Source organism: Neophocaena asiaeorientalis, unplaced genomic scaffold (assembly GCF_003031525.2).
Source record: "Neophocaena asiaeorientalis asiaeorientalis breed wild unplaced genomic scaffold, Neophocaena_asiaeorientalis_V1.1 scaffold461, whole genome shotgun sequence".
Taxonomy (NCBI): Eukaryota; Metazoa; Chordata; class Mammalia; order Artiodactyla; family Phocoenidae; genus Neophocaena; species Neophocaena asiaeorientalis.
Window position 1 is genome coordinate 4,177,070 of NW_020173230.1, and position 20,298 is coordinate 4,197,367.

The 20,298-nt window shown below is 52.4% G+C and overlaps 1 protein-coding gene across 1 annotated transcript; it reads right to left on the reverse strand.

Moving 5' to 3' along the window:
* Positions 1–6,394: 6,394 nt before the first annotated feature.
* MDH2 (malate dehydrogenase 2) lies at positions 6,395–19,815 on the reverse strand. Its single transcript, XM_024745496.1, has 9 exons — positions 19,640–19,815; positions 15,900–16,068; positions 14,286–14,369; positions 13,681–13,790; positions 12,202–12,327; positions 9,515–9,592; positions 8,582–8,681; positions 8,088–8,239; positions 6,395–6,760 (listed from the first exon to the last, which is right to left on the reverse strand). The coding sequence occupies exons 1-9, from the start codon at positions 19,703–19,705 to the stop codon at positions 6,629–6,631; spliced, it is 1,017 nt and encodes a 338-aa protein (XP_024601264.1). The 5' UTR covers positions 19,706–19,815; the 3' UTR covers positions 6,395–6,628.
* Positions 19,816–20,298: the final 483 nt, after the last annotated feature.

Genomic DNA, 20,298 nt, shown 5'->3' on the forward strand with positions numbered 1-20,298 from the left:
TTAAGTAATTTGCTCAAGGCTGCACAGCCTTGGGGGCTTGGGCATGGGGAGGAGGTCTGGGGTCTGGAGTGAGGTGACCCCTTGTTGGCCCTCAGCAGCCTCACCTCCCAGGCTGTCCTTCTAGACTACTCCAGCCCTGTTGGACTCTCCTTCTGGAAGGTTCTGTCGCACTGGGAAGCGTGGAGTCAAATTTGCAACGTAGCACGGTGCCACCGAAACTTCCGCAATTCCTGTCCTGTCTCCACATTTCTGCTCCTCTGTGTACCTTCTGTGCTATTTAACTCCTTCTTGAAATCAGTTCCTGTTTGTACTCAGCCTTGTCTGAGCCGTGCTGCCCAGGGTGTGGCAGGCTTGATGAGCTGGTTTCCGACATTGAGACACTCGTCACAATAAACGTCCCTAAGTCAGGTCAGGGCCCCTGGGAGACGCCTGGCCTGGGCAGTGGCCTCCTCCTTCAGCCTCTCCCACAGCTGCTGGGACAGTCCCCCCTCCAACAGCTGGTCACCTGACTCGAGCCTCAGTCTGTTAATTATCTTACACGTACCCGTGCCCAGGAGGTGCCTGGGACACAGCAGCCGTCCAGTAAAGGCGGTTGAAGCCGCACTGGGCTTGCATCGGGAGGGGGGGAGTGGGGGGTGCTCCTGGGCAGCCCCTCCCTGCTTTCCCGTTTGTAACAGCTGTGAGATGTGAAAGGTTCCAGGTGAGGACAAGATGCTCTGTGATGCAAACAGGCACTGCCTGGTCCGCTCCAAGCGCTCAGTGGGAGGCGCTTGAGGGTCCCATTGCCCCCCACCCCTTTCCTGAGCCAGAGCTTTTCCCTGAGCCCAGGCCAGGTACATCTGGCATCGGTCACCGCTTTCAGAGCTTACAGTCCCCCAAAACATACACCCCACATACACACACTGCCCACACATACACACACATCACGCAGAATCACCCCGGCCCGTGAAAGAAGCACTCCCAATCACCCCTACCCCAGCCGCAACCAGCCGACCTCCATCTCTGGCAGGAAGGGAGTTAACCTAATTACTGGCCTGCGTCTGCCCGGCAAGAGGCTCTCAGCCTGGCTGGGAGAATGTTAGCATCAGCAGGAGCCTGGGAGGGAGAGAGCAGGGCGGGGAGGAGTTATTTTTAGGCAACGGAGGTGGGGTTTGTAGTTGAGCTGGGCTGGTGGCTGAGGGGGCAGGGGGCAGTCTTCACGGAGTGATGGAGGGCTCAGGTCAGGGGGTGAGGCAGCCTGGCTGTGGCCCCTCCTAAGAGGGACCAGGCCAGCTCTTAGGAAGGAGGGGAGGGGACAGAGAGAAGGAAGGAGGGACTTGCCAAGCCTTCCTACCAGAGCTGTCCCACTGGGCTGGGTTGCCAGCTGGGAGAATGTGAAATGGCTCTAAAATGGGGAGAAAGCTCTGCATGAGCTGACAGCCCTTCCCCCCACCACAGACAGACACACAGGGTGGGGGCGGGGCTTCTGCATCAGGCCTTGAGAGCAGCTGGGCAGTGGCAGGGTCTGTGACTTCCTGAGGGCACACCAGCTCCTTTGTGAATGGCTGGTCCCCTCCATTCCCGCTCCCGATCTGGGGTCAATGTTCCCCCCATCCTCTGTGGAGTGCCCCCAAGAGCCTGTCTGGCAGGGAGGGGCACACGGGGCAACCCCCCAACTCCCAAAGCACATGAAACATCAGAGCATGGTGAGCCAAGAACCCAAGAAATCCAAGGGTCTGGTTTCACGGCACAGAACCGCCCCGCATTCAGACAGCCCTGCCCGCCCCGAGGCTGCAGGCACCTTGCTGACTGGGGCAGGGGAAGCTCTGCGGCCAGAATGCCTAGGTTCAAGTCCCAGCTCCCTTCACCTGCTGTGTGACCTTGCAAAGTTACTCAACCTCTCTGGGCATCACTTCTCTTGCTAATGTAGCCACCTTAGAGGACTGTGATGAGGATAAAAGGGAATATGTGTGCAAAATGCCTAGGAGGGTGTACCAGTTTCCCGTGGCTGCTGTAACAGATGACTACAAGCTTAGTGGCTTAAAACAACACACATTTATTTAACAGTTCTGGAGGTCAGACTTTCTAAAATCAAGGTGTCAGCAGGGCTGCTTTCCTTCTGGAGGCTCTAGGGGAGAATATTGCCTTGCCTGCCTTTCTGGAGGCTGCCTACACTCCTTGGCTTGTGGGCCCTCCCTCCCTCCCTCCCTCCCTCCCTCTCTCTTCAAGGCTTGAGACAGTAGCATCTTCAGATCTCTCTCGCTCTGACCACCTCTGTCATCACAGCCACTGCTTTGATTCTAACTTTGATTCCGCTCTTCCTGCCTCCTTCTTAGGAGGACCATTGTGATTACATTAGACCCACGCAGATAATCCAGGAGAATCTCCCCATCTTAAAATCTTTAACTTCATCATATCTACAAAGTCCCTTGGAAGGTAACATATTCACAGGTTTCAGGGATAAGGAAATGGACATTTCTGGGGGCCATTATTCTGCCTCTGCTAGGAGGCCTGGGAAGTAGTGAGTGCTCAGCAAATATGAGACAGGGAAAAGTGCTCACGGCCTGGACAGGGGGACACAGCTTGCACACTTGGGGGATGATTTAGTCGATAGGGGTTTCCAGGGGCTGCCAGGAAGAGTTGGCCCTGGTTCTTGGCTTCCCCCGGCAAAGGCTCAGCCAGCTCATCAAGGTCATTAACACCATCCACTCAGTCCCCGGGTTTTTGTTCCTTGCTGAGGCGGACAGGAGTCGTGTGTCAGGAGGCCACCGGAAGGTAGGGATGACAGCCAGTTCACAGACTGGGAGGTATATAATTGGAGCTTGAAAGTGGGGGTGTGGTTAGTTTAACCCACACTGCCAATGGGCTGATGGACTTCTGGGCGGTAGAGGTGGGGCTGGGAGATGCTGGTGTTTTCTCCGTCATCCTTCCCTTCCCACTCACTGCCACCCCGCTTCGGGCCCTTGTCCCTTCTGCTGTCAAAGCGTCCTGAGCAGTCCCCGCTGCCACATCTTTCCTACTTAAGTGTGGCCAGCAGCAAGGACATCACCTGGACCCCTCCCCAGGCTCCTGGGCCACAATCTGTATGTTAACAAGCCCACGCCTAGGATCGTGTCACCTGCCTGCTCAGCGCCTTTACCCTCCCTGTTCCCACCACCCACAGGACGAGGTCCGAGCTCTGCAGCCTGCATGGAAGAGCCCCACCCCCCCACCCCAAATGGCCTCACTCCCCTCATCGTGTGGACACTGGCCATTCCTCAAACCCTCCGGAGCCCATTCTCCTAAGCCTAGCCTGATTCTGTTGCAGCTGCCTGCTTGCCGTGACCACCCTGCCCTCCTGGCCGGCTGGAATCCTACCCCTTCTGCAGGGCCAGCTCAAATGGCCTCTCCTTCTCTTCCCTCCTGGCTATCTTGATGGAGCAGTCTTCTCTGATCCTGGCCTCTGCCAAGATGTCCAGAAGTAACCTAGTCCTCTTCTGAGTCCTGTGGTACTTGATCTGCATTTTTCTGATTCTCTCATCCCTGACTTACCTGTAAGTCCTGAAAGGCAGGAGGTTTATATAGTGAAAAGAGCTCTGGGGCGGCCAGTGTCCAAAGTGCAGTCACTGACTACCCCATCCCCCCTCAGCATAATCTGGAGGGATCTGGAATATTATAGGTTCTTGGTCCTTCCTCTCAAGACTGCTAGATCAGAACTTCTGAGGGGTGGGCACAGGAACCTGCATTTAAAAAACTTAAAAAAAAATTGAAGTACAATTGATTTACAATGTTGTGTTATTTACTGCTGTACAGCAAGGTGATTCAGTTATACATATGTATGCATTCTTTTTAAAAAGTATTCTTTTCCATTATGGTTTATCATAAGACATTGAATATAGTTCTGTGCTATACAGTAGGACCTTGTTGTTTATCCATTCTATACATAAAAGCTTCCATCTGCTAACTTCAACCTCCCACTCCATCTCTCCCCCAACCCCTCCCCCTTGGCAACCACCCGTCTGTTCTGTTTGTGATTCTGTTTGTTTCATAGATAGGTTCATTTGTGTCATATTTTAGATTCCATATATAAGTGATATCATACGGTACTTATCCTTCTCTTACTTCACTTAGTATGACAATCTCTAGGTCCATCCATGCTGCTGCAGACGGCATTATTTCGTTCTTTTTTATGGCTGAGTAGTATTCCATTGTCTATATGTACCACATCTTCTTTATCCATTCCTCTGTGGATGGATATTTAGGTTGTTTCCACGTCTTGGCTATTGTGAATAGTGCTGCTATGAACACACGGGTGCATGTATCTTTTGAAACTATAGTTTTGTCTGGATATATCCCAGGAGAGGGATTGCTGGATCATATGGTAATTCTATTTTTAGTTTTCTGAGGAACCTCCATACTGTTTTCCACGGTGGCTGCACCAGTTTACATTCTCGCCAACAGTGTAGGAGGGGGCTGCATTTTAAGCAAACCCCTTGGACGGGCCTTATGCGGTAACCGCTGGTGTATGGAGACCGGCAACGACATGACCACCCTAAACCAAGACCACTTGTGGAGTCATTGCACTAGGTCCTGCCTGTCAGGGTTGTGACAAGGACGCCAGGAAGCAGCAGATGCACCCCAGAGCTGGCACAGTGCCTCAAGTACAGAACCTCCAGGAGGCATTAGTCCAACAGCACCGTGCCGTTCAGAGCCATGGTCTTCATAGTAGTGAAAACCTAAACCACCTAATGATACAACAGTGGAATACGTTTTATAGTACATTCACCCTAAGGGGCATCCAGCTATTAAACAAGTGATATGGGAAGACACGGATACACTTAAGGAATTGTGCACGTGTGGTAGAGAATCTCCAGAGCTGGCTCCCAAAGGACCCTTGAGGCCCCTCCAACCACGGACCTGGGCTTGCCTGGTGACTCGCTTTAGCCACGAGGATCTGGCAACCGTGATGCTGTGCCGGTTCTGAGCCTAAGCTTTAACGCCTGGCAGCTTCTGCTTTTGCACTTTTGGAAACCCCAGGCCATCAAGTAAGAAATCTGCGTGCCCTGCTGTAGGGCCTCGTGGAGCCCAGCTGTCCCACCACCCCCTCAACAGCAGCCATGCGCCGGAGCCATCACCTTGAACGTGCCTGACTGGCCAGCCCCCCATGCCTGGAGGAACAGAAACTTCCAGCGGAACCCTGCCAACCACAGAATCGTGAGACGTAATAAAATACTGGCTTAAAAGCAACTAACTTAAAAAAAAAAAAAGCAACTAACTTGTGTGTGTTACACAGTAATTAACCAGGACAGGTTGCAAAAGGGCACAAGCAGCTTTATCTCAACTTTTGAAATATGCAAAATCAGGAGCACAAATACTGTTATCGGAGATAATTTCCTGTATTTGGCTACATTTTAGTTTTTAAACGATGAACATTATCACTTATATAAGAACGCAATGATGTCATACTTGAAAAAATCCACTGCAGTTTAAAAAAAAAAAAAAGCTGCAGATAAATGGGTCTCTGTCTACTGGGTGTAGCTCGAGCACCACCTGCCCTTTCACCGGAAGGTCATCACCTGTCGTCAGAAAGTTCTCAGGTATTGAGCTCTCAGTTTCCACTTCAGAGGCCACGGCTTCTGGGGAGCAAACTGTACCTGAAGGGAATCAGGTCTCCCTTTAATTCCCCACATGTATCCTCAGCCCAGCTAATGCAACAAAGTCCCTTCTGGCCACTGATGAAGACACGAAGCCACCTCCCCTGTGTCCTCAGCCCTGTGGCTGCAGCTGGTGTTTTGGTTTGGTTGTTCCTGCCCCTGCCCAGCCCTCCTCACAATTCTGGCTTTGGCTAGTCATTGCCACTGAATATCAGGGCTCGATCAGAAGAGGACGAAGTCCAGCCAGTGGTGCTGTCTGCTTGGCCAGAAAAACCACACAGAAAGAACCTGCGACAGAAGACAGCAGCCCAGCGTCAGCCACTGAGCTGCCACCCGCACAGGCGAGAGGACACCGAGGAATCAGACCCAAGCTGGCCCTTCCTTCAGCTCACACACCTGAGGGACACGATGGTGCAAAGAGCAGGGTTGGGAGAGCAGTTACTGATGAAGATCACAGGCTTGAAGCTACTGATGAGACCATGATGTTTCAGTCTACTGTTTTTTTTTTTTTTTTTTTTTTTTTTTTTAACCGTACGTGGGCCTCTCACTGCTGTGGCCTCTCCCGTTGCGGAGCACAGGCTCCGGACGTGCAGGCTCAGCGGCCATGGCTCACGGGCCCAGCCGCTCCGCGGCACGTGGGATCTTCCCAGACCGGGGCACGAACGCCTGCACCGGCAGGCGGACTCTCAATCACTGCGCCACCAGGGAAGCCCAAGTCTACTTTTTAAACAACACCTGATTCTAATTCGTGATGGAAGAGATGTCAGACACACACTCTGCAGTCAGCTCCAATGGGGCTCTGAAAGCACAGTATTTAATTGGAGACCTTGGAAAAGAAAATCAAAGCCTGCTTTTATTGACGCACCGACAGACTGACCCGAGATTTGGAAGGGGTAGTTCGCTAATACAATACTCATCATCCGAGCAAACTGAGAAGACCACGGTGTCTGAAGTGGCTTTGCAGCGACACGATGCCTTAATAAGTTACGGAGACGGCCTGCTCACTAACCGCCTTCTCACTTCATGCTCTTTACAAACTCCTCTCCTTTCTTGATGGAGGCTTTCAGCTCAGGAATGGCCTCGGCGATCATCTTCTCTTCGAAAGGGGAGATTTTGCCAATGCCTAGATTCTTCTCGATGCCCTTTTTCTGAAGGAGAGAGGGGAGGTGGTAAGATTTTACAAGAAAGTTTCCATGAATGGGTGTGTTACAGAAAATCCCACTTGTAACTTCATCAGGCCTGCCTTGCCTGTCTAACCGGTGGCTCCTGGGCAGCCTGCTGAGGGAGCCGCACGCCCTGGGGACGGGGCAGGACGGTGCCGGACGGGTGTGAGCCGTGCCAGGAGCTCAGCTTCTGTCATTCAGCCCTGGGCTGGGAGCCGGGCTCTGGCACTCACTGTGTGTGCACCTGTCACGCACCCACCAAGTGTGTTTCCTTATCGACCCCACAGGAGGCTGTGAGGACACATGTGGGTTGCTTGGCACACAAAGAACTCAATAATTAGTAGCACCTGAGTTATTCTCCCTGACACGGAGTGTACTTTTGGGATCTAGTTTTTTTCCCAAGTTGGTAAAGGACTGAAGAAACACTTTCGTAGCCACCTGAATCCAACGTAATTAAGGAGATACACGTCGGATGTTAGGAAAACAGCAGGCTGGCGTCCAGGCTGCCTCCTCGGAGCCTCCCTGACCAGGACTATCAGCCTTGGGGGCCTCTCCTACAGGCCCCACCATGCTGCACACACCTGCACTCAGCTGGCTCTGGAGCTATAACCACAGGTAGCTCTGGAGACCAGTGTCGGTCTCAGGGATTTTGGACACCAGGGTGTCTGTGGGAAGGGCTTCTTTCTGGGCATGAGAGGAAGGCGAGCACACATTTGCCTGATTCCAGCGGGTGCCCACGGCTAAGACGTGGAAACCTGCTCACTGAAGACTCGGTAGGAGTCAAGCAGATCAGAGAGCTGCCCCAAAACCAGCCTGGCTGAAGCCAGCAAGGTGACTAGAAGGGCCCCGTCCCAGTGCATTTCAAGGAGGAAAAGCAGTGAGACGAGGAGCAGAGCCCAGGAACGCCTGAGCTGGAAGGTCTAACATGTGTGCACGCCCCGGCAGGCCCTGAGGTCAGAATGAGAAGGAACCAGCACAGCCTGGTGCGGGGAAGCCTCTTCTGTGAGGGCTGTCCATGGGCCGCCTCGGGACACAGCGAGGGTCTCACTGGGAAACATACCCAGGCGGCCGCTGCTGACCGGCTGCTGGGGCCGTGAGATTCCCGTCAGCCCCCACAGACTGAGGTTTCTCCCCGCCACTGCTTCTGTGATGCTTCTACCCTCAAAAGTCCAAGCACAGGCCAGGCAGTGAGATGCAGTTACTGCACAAGGAAATCTGAACCATGAAGCAAACGCATGGAGTACAGCTGCTGAGTCTCAGCTACAGAAAATGCTCCTCCTTCCGGCCAAGACCTGGCCTCTGGGATACATACCCCCAGCAGCAATGGCGTGGAGAAGTACGGACAGTCCGTTTCTTGGGACTTAACGAAGGAACATTCGACAACTCCTTCCTTTCCGTTCATCGCATCCACGAGGGAGAAGACAAACCGGGCTCCAGCATACGCCATGGATAGGGTGGCGGAGCCTAGGAGGACAAAGGCAGGTCAGCCAAGCTAGCGCTGCAACCGTAAGACCCAGACGAGCTTCCCCGCCAGCTAAAACCCCATCTGCATAACCTCCAGCTTTCCAGTCTCATCAGGAATTTAGGTCAGCATCCCTTGAAGTGACAGACCCGCAGACGGCACGCAATTAGCTCTGCTGACCTCAAACACTACTCCACGCCCCACAGCGAGCTGCGCTGCCCTCTGACCGGGGGGCTGCTTATCGAGCAGATGGCCGTGAGACTTAGAAAAGGACCCACTCCTTGCTGGGCCCTCATGAGTCTTCGGCTGTGCCTCTAAAAGCCTGGGGCCGCCTGAGCGCCTACCTGCTCCGGCCTTAGCCTTGACCACCTCCGTGCCGGCCTCCTGGATCCGCCCGATGAGGGTGGTCAGCTGGTCCTGGGGGAAGTCCACCTTGGGGGTGCACTGCAAGTGGAAGTCACAGGGCTCACGTGAGCAGGACCAGGCTCCGGTCACCTCCCAGCCCCACGCCTGGCGGGCCCCGGCATCGCTACCACGTGGGAAATCAAGACCTTTTCCTTAAAGAAAAAGCCGACTTTGTTGGGAGGTGTAGTGAGTTCTCTACTCGTTTAAAAAAAAAAAAAACTTTCTCTATTTTGGACTAATTTTAGACTTAGAGAAACGTTGTAAAAATAGCAGAAAGATTTTTCCTCACCCGGCTTACCCTGGTAACACTTTACATAACCACAGTGCAGTTATAAAGAACAGGAAATTAACTAAACCACAGACCTTACTCAAGTGTCACCGACTGTTCCACTACCGTCCCTTCTGTTCAGGGTTCTGCCCAGGACCCACCAGCACCCAGGGATCTCGCCTTTGACTGCTTCCTCAGTCCTCCCCTGGCTTTCAGGACATCTGTCAAGGGTACTGAACGCTCGCTTTGTAGGATGTCCATCAACTTAGGTTTAAAAGGTGCTTCCTCAGTATTTTCTCCTGAGGTTATGAGGTGATTTATCTTATTCTCAGTGGTGTTTACCTTGTCTCTCCTCATTTTTAAACAAAGCAGCTTTGCCTGCCCTGACCTAATCGGGAAGGCAGTGATGTTTCCACCAGCAGTTTTCACTGTGTAGGAGCTGGCCCTTTGGAACACCTTCTGACCACACTCACTCCCGCAGCTGTGGACGCTTCAAAGTAACAACAGACGGTGAGATCCGTGTCAGCCTGATCCGAGGGCCCCAAAGTGAACCTCTGAACTGTGTTCGTGGTCTTGAGGCTTCCGGGCAGGGTGACACACGCACCTGAGAGACCAGGGGGATGATGGTCTTCCCAGCATGGCCGCCAATGACAGGAACGCTGACGCGAGCCGGGTCCAAACCCTGGTCACCGAAAGTGGAAAGCCTGATTAACTTTTAACAAGCACTTTGTGTGTAAAACACGTCATATGCACCTAAAGCACCAATACCGGAAAAATCCACAGAACTCGGAAACCAGGTAAGAGGCCGCCTGACTCCAGCCGTGCTCACATGTCCCACTAGGCGCCCCCTGCAGTTTCAACACATGCAGTGAGTAACTCGGTGTCTGGTGAGGTCACTCCGAGGCTTTCCCTTCACAATGCGCTGAAAACTGCCTTCGTGAAGGGTCCCAATTGGTTCCCATCAGTCCGACAGCTTCTTGGAATCAGAGGATGACAAATCCTCTTTCCCACACCTGATGTCATCCCCATGCCTTAGCTCAGACTTACGTGCCTACACTTTGTTACAGAGAACAAACACCTCGTATCAGAGCAAGACTCCAGAACACCCAGGGGTGAGAAGTCTGTCAACTCAAACAGTGATCGGAACAGAAAGAAGGAAACCAAGTTGAAAGGGGTCACAACGCCAAGGTTCATGAAGTGGGGCTTGCTGGGACGGCTGATTCATTTGTTAAACCGGGGGCACGATGCCCCCAAGAATCTGCGAACCAGGTATTTCTTAACACAGTCAAAAAAAGAAGCTGGTGGGAGTAACGGGAGGGGGTGAGCAGTCCCCAAATGCTGCAGCTGCTAAAAAGAGACACCGTAAGTTAGGAACCAGCCTTGCCTAGGTCGGGGAGCCCAGCCACGAGGGTGGGCAGACCCAGCAGCACCGTTAATGGACACGCACGGCAGTGTCTACAGGCCAGGGCACCACGCCGGTCACCAGGGACACAGGCACGAACAGAAAGGGCCCCTGCTTTTGAGAAGCTCATTGTCCAAAATGAGACAGATACAAACAGACGCTCCAACGCGAAGGGTGAAGCCAGCCACAGGGTGGCTCTGGAAGGCACCTGAGAGAAGGCCTCCTGGGGCAGACCTAACTTCATCTGGGAAGGAGCAGGACTCCACCAAGGGAAGCGTATTCTAGGCAAAAGGAGCAGAGAGAACAAAGACCTGGGGGTTCACAGGGCAGGTACCATGAGCAGAGCATGAAGTGCAAAGGGCAAGCGCAGTGGAAGGCGGGGGTAGAGACGGCCGAGGGGGGAGCCAGAGGCTGCGAGGTTAAGGGCAGCCTTTCACCCTCCCCGCAATCCAGGAGCTTTTCAGAATGCCAGGCAGCCTGAGGCAAAGGGCGCACTCCTTAACTGGTGGATCTGGGGCGGAGACATGCTTCCCCCCCCTCACGTGGCAAAGCTTCAAGGCCAAGCCTCCACGGTCTAACAGAACTCTCTGTGGGAACACAGCAGCCACGTGGGGCTCTGGAGCATCTCGAGTGTGGCTGGTGCAACAGAGGACCACAGTTTCTAATTTAATTCTAATTAATTCAAATAGCCACAGGTATCTACTGTTGCAGCAGGATTAGGGGCCCAGGGGAAGCGCGTGCTTCCCCCTGGAGTTGGCAGCACCACGGGAGCCCTAAGAGAACGAGCACTGCTGCTTCCAGGAACCGGGGGTGTGTGCCTCGGGAAGCTGGAACCCCCGCCTCCCGGCCTGGGTGCGTTCAGACTCGGCTTCACCGAGACCCGCTCCGCAAAGCCTTTCCTGACTCAAAGTCAACCACAGTCTAAACACACGTGCACTGAAACGGTGATTCAGTTGTCTCTGGAATTAAAGTGTCTCTTTCTGCTTCACTCACAGAGCTCCCAGGCCCCGGGGCCACATCTCAGGGATCCGACCCCACTCGGAGAGCAGAGCCTGAGGAACACGCCAGAGCATGAATCGCAGCGGGGCACCGTACCGTCCACACCCCAGAGGAGAAGTGCTGGGCGCAGGGGAGGAAGAGGAAGGTCAACGGTCTTGCGTGCGCCCTTCTCACTAAGCTGTGTGTGCGACAATTATTCCCGACTTGGGAGGACCCCCTCTTCCACAAGTTCACGAAAAATGGCCTGAAGCTCAGGAGGGACACTTATTTGGGCCAGAGGAAGTGGTTCTGCTGGGTCCATAACCCAACAGACTAGACAGCGAGCTGTGAAAGGTACCGAGGACTCCAGACCTGGCGCCAGTGCCAAACCCCCCTCGGGACAAGCCTGGCGGCTCAGGAAGAAGCAGGCAGCCAGCGGGAGCAGAAGTGAGGTAAGTCACTGCAGGCACCCAGGAAGGGAGTCAGAACACAGACCAGGGACAAGAGTTCTGACATGATTTCAGGGACTTTCCCAAGTTCTTCGTGTTTGCTGACTTTATCATTTGTCTAATGGTTTAGTGGGTAAAACCTGTTAGGACCAGTTTTCAGAGCCGAGCCGATGAACGTGAAGAGCACAACCCAGTCTAGCCAGTGAGAAACCCAGGGAAAGCCGAACCCTTGCTACAGCAGGGAGAAGAGCGAGCTTGGCCGGTTCCAGCCCGCAGGGGCCTGCTGTCTGCGTTCCCCGCGCAAGCTGCTTCCCACCAAGGAGGCGAGCTATAAAGACATGTAAACCCTCCGGTTACATGTGGCCTGTAAGGGCCCCGGTGTCCTCCAGGCCCGTAAATGAGCCAAGCATAGCCAGAGAGGTTCCAAAAGGGAACCTGAAAGATGCCCGATGCAGCTCTTACCTTCAGTTCTGCAACAAAAGCGTTGGCTCGGACAATGTCCAGGGTTGTCACCCCAAATATTTTATTGGGGTTGTATACTCCGTGTTTCTTGAAAACTTCTGCTGTGATTGGGATGGTGGAGTTAACCTAGTAAATCCAAGAGAGAGGGGCAGAATTTGCCTGTGTTCTGAGAGCAGAGCCTCGCAACAGGAGGAAAAATCTTCTCGTCAGACCATGAACAAGCTCTAAGCTGTCACAGTAAATTGCCCTGATAAGCGACCCTCACGATGGAAGGCCCCTACTCTAAAAGACTGCTGCTTCTCCCCGCCACGAGAAAGAAGAAACCATTCACTGGGGGAGGCACTCTTCTCCTTGGCGGCCTCCGAGCCCAAAGTTCAAACATGCACGTGACCCTTCAACTATCAACTTAAAAATGTGATGAAGGCTCCACAAGGCACCTTCTGCTCCAGCTGGGACTTAGCCCAAATGGCCATTTAAAAAAAAAAAAAAAAAAAGACAGCCTAGCAAGAAGCTGCAAGCTACAAGCTCAGTCCCAGCTCTGTCACTCTGTGTCGTAACCCCGGCCAAGTTACCTCAACTCCTTAGAACTCAGTTTCTTAAAACGGGAGACAACTACCTCATGAGGTGGTTGTGAAGATTTAAGTGATTTAATACATGGCAAGGGTTTAACACATTACCTGGTACATAGAAAGAATAAAAACAAGACAAAACCAGCGAGATTTATATTAGGCACCGGTTAATCTGCCCCCCAAGATCTTCTGACCAGTTGCCCCCGAGGAAAGGTGAACTGGTTGGAAAGGGCAGGATCCTCTTCTCAGAGGCCACGGGCACAAGCTCTGCGTGTTTATCAGCAGCCACGTTCCTGAGTCCACATCAGTGTCACTGCACTTTCACCCAGATCCTTCTTGTACTCGCGAGACCAGACCAACCAGCAGGGAGGAACAGAAGGGCTGCTGTCAAATGCAACCTGAGGCCCTGCTAGGGCGGGCGTGGGAGCCACAGCCGACTTCTCAGGAGGGACACAGCACCCGGAGTTTCTGAACTGAAGAACTAGCTTCCTGCAAAAAGCAGCAAGCAGGGCCTGGGGGGCTGCGTACTGGACCATGTGTGAGTGTGAGGAGGGAGGAGGCGCCAGGAAGCAGGAACTGCAAACCCCAAGTAGAACACAGAAAAAGGAGTTAACAGGCTACCACAGCCACGGCTGAAGCAGCCTCAGGAATGGGCTTATTTTCCCGGTGGAAAAACTAAGATACCGAGAGGGGAAGTGATCTGCCCAAAGGCACACGGTCGATGGGAAAACCAGGTTAAAATTCACTTTGTCTATGCCAGAAGGAATCCTTAGGAAATAAATTTAAGGGCCTTTTTTAGCTCATCCACTTTATCCATTTCAGCACACGAACCCGATTATTCCCCGCTAAGCACAGAAGCACACTTTTGCTAACTGTGGACTTTCATGCGGCATCAGCGGCCGGCACTCACCGGATTTGCAATGATGCAGATCATGGCCTCGGGGCAGTGCTGGGCACAGGCAGCAGTCAGGGTGGCCACAATCGTGGCGTTGGTGTTGAACAGGTCATCCCGGGTCATGCCTGAGAACAATCCAATTCGAGGTGTTCATAAAGCACAGGACGAATTTCCAAACACGTACCACGTTGTGTGTGTTTGTTGTTATGGGAAATTCAAACATGAGTGAGACAGGGTCCCTATTTCAAGTAAATCCATCTTGTAGGGAAAATGGCCCAGTGTGATAAGTGCCAAGACAGAGGTCTGTGAGGGTGGAGCGTGGGCAGGGGAATGAGGGGGGTCATACCCGAGGAGGATCACCAAGGACCAGTACAGCTTCCAAGGTGGAGGCAGGTGGAGGAAAGGGCCTTGCATGCAAAAAAAAAAAGTGCACACAGAACACAATGAGACTGGGCGAGGGGACCCAGGGACAGGTGGAGGGCTTCATCTGTACCCCACAGGCATTGGGGAGACTTTGGAATTTTTTCTGCAGCAGAGATCTGACCAGATCCATTCTTCATGGAAAACCACATCCTCAGCTGACTTGTGGGGAGATGCTAGGCAAGGAGTTCAACACACACCTGGTTTTCTTGGGACTCCCGCTGGAATCACCACCACGTTGCAGCCCTTCAGGCAGTCTGGCAGCTGCTCAGGTCCGAGGTAACCTGGAAAAAACACCCACGTGAGCAATTTCACCACTTCCGGCTTGGAGAGGCCAGCACGTCTGTGGGGACAGAGCCCGGGTAGGATGGGCCCACCTGAGTCCAAGGCCGGCCACAGGCCTCAAGACAGGCTGGAAGGACCGCCCACGAAGGGGTTCCTCTTCTGGAGAACTACCACTGTGGGCCTGATGACACCGGCTGGCAGGACAGTCTCTTTCACTCCACTTTCCTCCAGCCTCACTGGCCCAGTCCCGATTCGGAACACAGTAACCATCCAGGTTCCCACAGAATCAGCCAAGTCGGCTGCTTTTCCTTATCCAACCCAACTCGCCAGCACTTCTAAGTCCTTCTCGGCTCCCAGTAAGAGCTGCTTATGCCACATCACGGTCATCCTAACAAAAGCTCTGTCTCGGAGTCAGATCAGAAGGCGTGGTGGAGGCCAGGAGAGAAAAGCCCCGTGCTGAGAAGCAGGGATGAAATATTAGCATCCATTCTGTTTACTCCTATCATCCGAGGAATAAAAGGTCCACGTTCAAAGATCTCGGGGAAATCGGCCAAAATCTGCTTTGATTTGACTTCTCCCTTATTGTGGGAGCTTTTGGAAACGCAAATGTACAGCCCAAAAGAAAATGAGCGAACTAATTCAGAGGGACCACGGAAGGCACACGAACAAATGATCTGACAGTCACTCAATCTCCTGTGCTGTCTACACGAGATGAAGATACATGCAAACACCATCCAACAGTCTCACACTGACAGCAGAGACGGAAAGCAGTACAAGTTTTCTGCACAGCAATCTGACACTTTATAGTAAAAGCTTTAAAATAGTCATACCTACTCATTCTACTTTTAGGATTCTTTTTTTTTTAAGGATTCTAAGAAACAAGATGTAAAGATAAAGATGTTTACACAGCCTAGCTATTTACAGTAGAGCAAAACAGGAAACAGCCCAATGGACAACACTGTAGATATAATAATAAATAAGTGATAAATTATAGTACACCTTTAAAAATGATTTTACCAAGAATTTGGTGACATGGAAAAATGCTGCTATAATGTGAAGGTAAGATAAGCAGGATATATATAATTATATGTAATTATGAGTGACTTCTTGGATGACATAGCTAGATGTCCCTTGGATTTTCCTAAGGTGGCCATGCTCTGAAGAAGCTGGCAGAGGAAACCCTGGGGTGGAGGGACGGCCCAAGGTGGGGCGCAGGTGGCAGCATTTCTCACTGCCCCCACGCCCCTGCATGAGGCTGCCTCTTCCCCATCCTCATATTACTTGTTAAATTATAAAAAATTAAAAATGGGAAGGTGAGACCACCGTTGTTATTCTCAAAGACACTGTTTAAATTTTTGTAGACTCAAGTCAAGAAAGGTGCAGTAATTTATAAAATTTAATTCTAAAATGAACATGGAAACCCCAAGTCTCTGAACACCTAGTTTCACCTAAGAATCTCACTCTAAACCTGAATCCTGGCCGACGGGGGAGGAGAGATGTAAGTTCTCCAGGGTCGGCGTGCTCAATACCTTTTACTGTCGCTCTGGTCTCTATGTGGCTCAGATCGGCGGCCACTCCGGGTGTATGAGCAATATCGTAGAGGGTCAGGCGGCTCACCAAGGGGCTGTTCTTCAGGAGAAGTGAAAGCGGCTGCCCGATTCCTCCGGAAGCCCCCAGCACGGCTACTTTAGCATTGTTCTAGAAAGAGGCACAGAGAGAGGACTGTGAAGATGGAGTCAGCACTAAAAGGATCCACAGGGTAATGAACTGCAGAGTACCGCACTGGGTCTTTTTAATGTGCAGTTTTATTATTTTTTAAATAAATTTATTTATCTTGGGCTGAATTGGGTCTTTGTTGCTGCGCACAGGGCTTTCTCTAGTTGCAGTGAGTGGGGGCTACTCCTTGGTGCGGTGTGCGGGCTTCTCATTGCGGTGGCTTCTCGTTGCGGAGCACGGGCTCTAGGCACGCAAGCTTCAGCAGTTGTGGCTCGTGGGCTCAGTAGTTGTGGCTCACGGGCTCTAGAATGCAGGCTCAGTAGCTGTGGTGCACAGGCTTAGTCGCTCCGCGGCATGTGGGACCTTCCTGAACCAGGGCTCGAACCCGTGTCCCCTGCATTGGCAGGCGGATTCTTAACCACTGCGAGTGAGGCTGTTTCTAACCTAAACTCGCAAATGAGAAGGGGTGCCTATCCCGGGCAAGCAGGCAGGGAGCTGCCAGGGAAGAAGACAAACCGAGAGAAGAGCAGCCACAAGAACGCAAAGCATGGCGTGTGGTCCTCTAGGGCAGCCGTGTACTCTGGGTCTTTACATTATCACTGCACACTGTGTTCCACAGCAATGGACGCTAGAAATAACGGGCTTCCGTTATCAAAAACAAAAATCAAACCAAACAAACCAAAACTCAAGCCGAACCCAAAACCACCACACAGTGTAATCTGCTCGAGGAAACTAAAACTCTAAAAAGCATATATTACATCTAAGATTGGAATTCAGGTTTCATTTGTTTGTTTTTAAGTTGGTGCTTTAAAGGTGGACCCTTGACTTCATAGAAAACTAGCTGGACCAACCCAGAACCTGAGGTCTGGCAATCTCACCCATCTCCAGACCTTCAATTATCACTCCCACATCCTGTCCCGAATCCTAAGGACTCCCAAATTCCAACTCCACATTCCCAGTTCTGTTAGGCATACCCACTGGTCCCACAAACCCAACTGTGTAAATAAATCTGTCCTTACTACCTCTCCCATCCCTGTTCCCAAATGGCATCTGTGTTCACCCAAATTCAAGACTCTAGAGCCATCTTCTGCTTCTTCCCTTACTGGAGACACCCAGTTAGGACACGAAAGGACTTGGCATCTCAAGCATCTTCCCGATCTGCCCCCGATTTCCATCCTGATTCCATTATCTAACTTAGGTCCTCAGCTCCATCTCTAAACCACCCTTCCAAAAATTCAAAGTTTTACTCATTTCCTTGGGTAAAAAATCTTCTCAAGTTCCTCACGCCCAGATTACTCAGCCTGGCTCCCAAGGCTGACCAGGGCTCCAATGTGGGGAGCATAAGACAGTTCCCTTGGTGTGCAGGATGTCAATGTCAAGGCTGTGTCTTTATTTTCACCAATCAGGTGAAGAATTAAACTCTACCAAGAAACAGACTGACCTGGTGCTCTCAGTTAGGGTCCTTAAGTGAATCAGTCCCACGTGACACAGATGAACCCAAAACAGGGAGAGGAAAGAGGGGATTGCTCTCAGTGTGACGAGGTGATGTTATTGTTTGTATATTATAAGGTTTCATCAACTTAGTTAATATTTATAAAAACATAACTTGTAAGTGGTGATATCTTTACAGTGAGATGCGAATCTTTGGTACTGCAGGTTAGCTCATGATCTCTTTGTAAACAAGCTGTTTCCAAACTCCGTATCTTTTTCCACGTTGAGGAGTGGTTGTCAACAGCACACTGTTTAGCAACGGGGCTTTGAAAATGGATGGAGAGTAACACTTCCTTCACTTATAAGTTTGCTTTTTATAATCTGTTATGGTTTTTAAATTTCTGTGTTTTGTGTCATACATATTAGTACATTAGTACATACGGAAAGACATAAATACACTGAGGTTGAAGTCTCCCTAGGCCAATGTACCATCTGGCTCAAGCTCATCTTTCTGACTTATATACACTTATATACTTCAACAACTCCACCTTTATGTCCAATAGGCATTTTAAACTCAACACATCCAAATCTGAGCTCCTGATACCCACCCCCCTACAATCACTCTCTTCTAGCAGTATTTCCCACCTCAGCAAATCTCAACTCCAAAACCCAAAGCCTTGGTTTTCTCCATGTTCCTCTTTCTCTCCATACATCTCATGAAATCGTTATCAGCAAATCCCACTGTCTTACCTGCAGTTAATCTCCCTTCCCCCACTCCTCAGCATCAATCTTCATCACCTCCACCTGTCCGACGTTTGTTTACTCACTGTTGGCTTAAGTGCCACTTCTCACTCATCCTGGTATCACCTGCAGCACCCAGCACAGTTCTGGGCAACACGGATACTCAAATGTACTCATTCGTATATTTATTTTTCGAATGAACTGAATGCACAGGAAACTGATCTGAAGAACAAAAGCTAAGTAAGAAATGTGGAACCTCATTTAATAATCACCTCCCTTTTGGGGTGTGGTACTTCAAGAGGCAATGTGGGCAACTCCTGGATTCTAACTTTGGTTGTATTAGAATCGCTTGGGGAACTTGGTAAAAAACACGGAGGCCCAGGTCCTACCCTCCTTCGATGAGCCTCGGCCTCTGATCTTTACGAGCTTTCAGGTGATTCTGACACAATAGAGTTTGAGAATCGCTGCCCTAGAAGACGACGGCTAAAAATAGCTTAGGCTTAAGTAGTCTCAGGCCAAGCCGTGCAGTTAACAACAGCCGGGGGCAGGCCCAGTCCGCCCACCGCAGGAAGGAGCCTTCAAAAGGTCCTCAAGAGGAAGCAGAGTCTTCAGGTTCTTAGAGGAAAGGCTTGATGATCCAAAAAAAGTCACTGACAGTGGTCAGGAGAGCTGAATTTTAATCCTCTGGCCAAAACACTGTGTAACCTTGGACCAATGCTCTGCCCTCGGTATCTCTGCCTGCCTGCACTATGGAGTTAAAAATTACAGTGTAGGGGCTTCCCTGGTGGCGCAGTGGTTGAGAGTCCGCCTGCCGATGCAGGGGATGCGGGTTCGTGCCCCGGTCCGGGAAGCCCCCCACATGCCGCGGAGCGGCTGGGCCCGTGAGCCATGGCCGCTGAGCCTGCGCGTCCGGAGCCTGTGCTCCGCAACGGGAGACGCCACAACAGTGAGAGGCCTGCGTACCGCAAACAAACTAAAAAATTACACAGTGCTTGTACGGACGCCGCAAGAACGAGGTTAGTCTCTCAAAATACTATGGAAAATAAGTTACTTTCGGCCCTAGAGCCCTGGCTTCTCCACCTTGAAGGAGCACAGGTCAAGAGTAGACCCTCTGGGGGGCTCGGGGGCGAACTGGGAGACTCGGAGAAGCGCCCCGGTCCTGGATCCAGCTGGACTACTTCCCCACCCCCGACTCCTGGGCTTTCTCCCCCGCACCTCCTGCCCGGTATCAGGGCCGGCCCAGGACGCCACAGCCGAGGACCAGCACCAGGTGGCCCTGCGGTCCAGGCTGGCCCGGGGGTCAAGGCTGCTCGCGAGCCAGGAGCACACGTGGCCTAGGTCGGGGAGCCTCCACCTGCAGGCAGCCCCTCGCAGGACCTACCTGGGCCGAGGTGCTGAAGCTGCGGCGGAGAGCGGCGCTGGCAGGCCGGGCGAGGGCGGAGAGCATGGCTGAGACGGGCGCGGCGCGGACTGGTCGGCGAAGGAGCTGGCAGTAAGACAGTGACTCCAACGACCTCCACGCTGCACCGGGCCTCCCGGCTTTGCGCCACCTGGCCTCGCGAGAGTGGCCTGGCTTCCGGCACCCCACCTTCTAGATCTCGCGGTATTTCGGCCACATCCGGACTGTCGCGGAGGCCGGCGGAGGGCCGCTCTCCGTACGCAGTCCTGGGGTGGGTCGTTGTGCGGTCGGGCGCCGTGCGGCCTGTCGGGGAGACGCGGTCGGAGTGGGAGGGAGAGTCAGCACCCGAGAGGTGGAAGAAGACAGGCTTTAGGCTGGAAGAGCCCTAGAGGAGCGATTTTGCAGGTGGGGGCCCCAGACAGAGGCTCTGATAGGGAGACCGGCTGAGGTCGCGCCGCAGGACCGAGAGAATGGGTGCGGCCCGAGCCCCCCGAGCTCAGCCCAACCCACCCCTCCTGTCCCTGGAGGCGGGAGGGGCTCCGAACTTTGCAAAGCTCTGGAAAGGAAAGGGGGGAGGGGAGGTTGAGAGTCCCGCGGTTGGGGTGGAGGATGAAGGCTTCTCTAATCAGTCCCTCCCGTGC

Excerpts from the sequence above, each read along its gene's own strand:
- MDH2 (XM_024745496.1), bottom strand. The coding sequence starts at position 19,705 with ATGCTCTCCGCCCTCGCCCGGCCTGCCAGCGCCGCTCTCCGCCGCAGC. Across the intron at positions 14,370-15,899 it reads GACCAGAGCGACAGTAAAAG|GTTACCTCGGACCTGAGCAG; the intron begins GTATTGAGCACG and ends TGTTTTTTCCAG. Across the intron at positions 8,240-8,581 it reads CAAGGCTAAGGCCGGAGCAG|GCTCCGCCACCCTATCCATG; the intron begins GTAGGCGCTCAG and ends TTGTCCTCCTAG.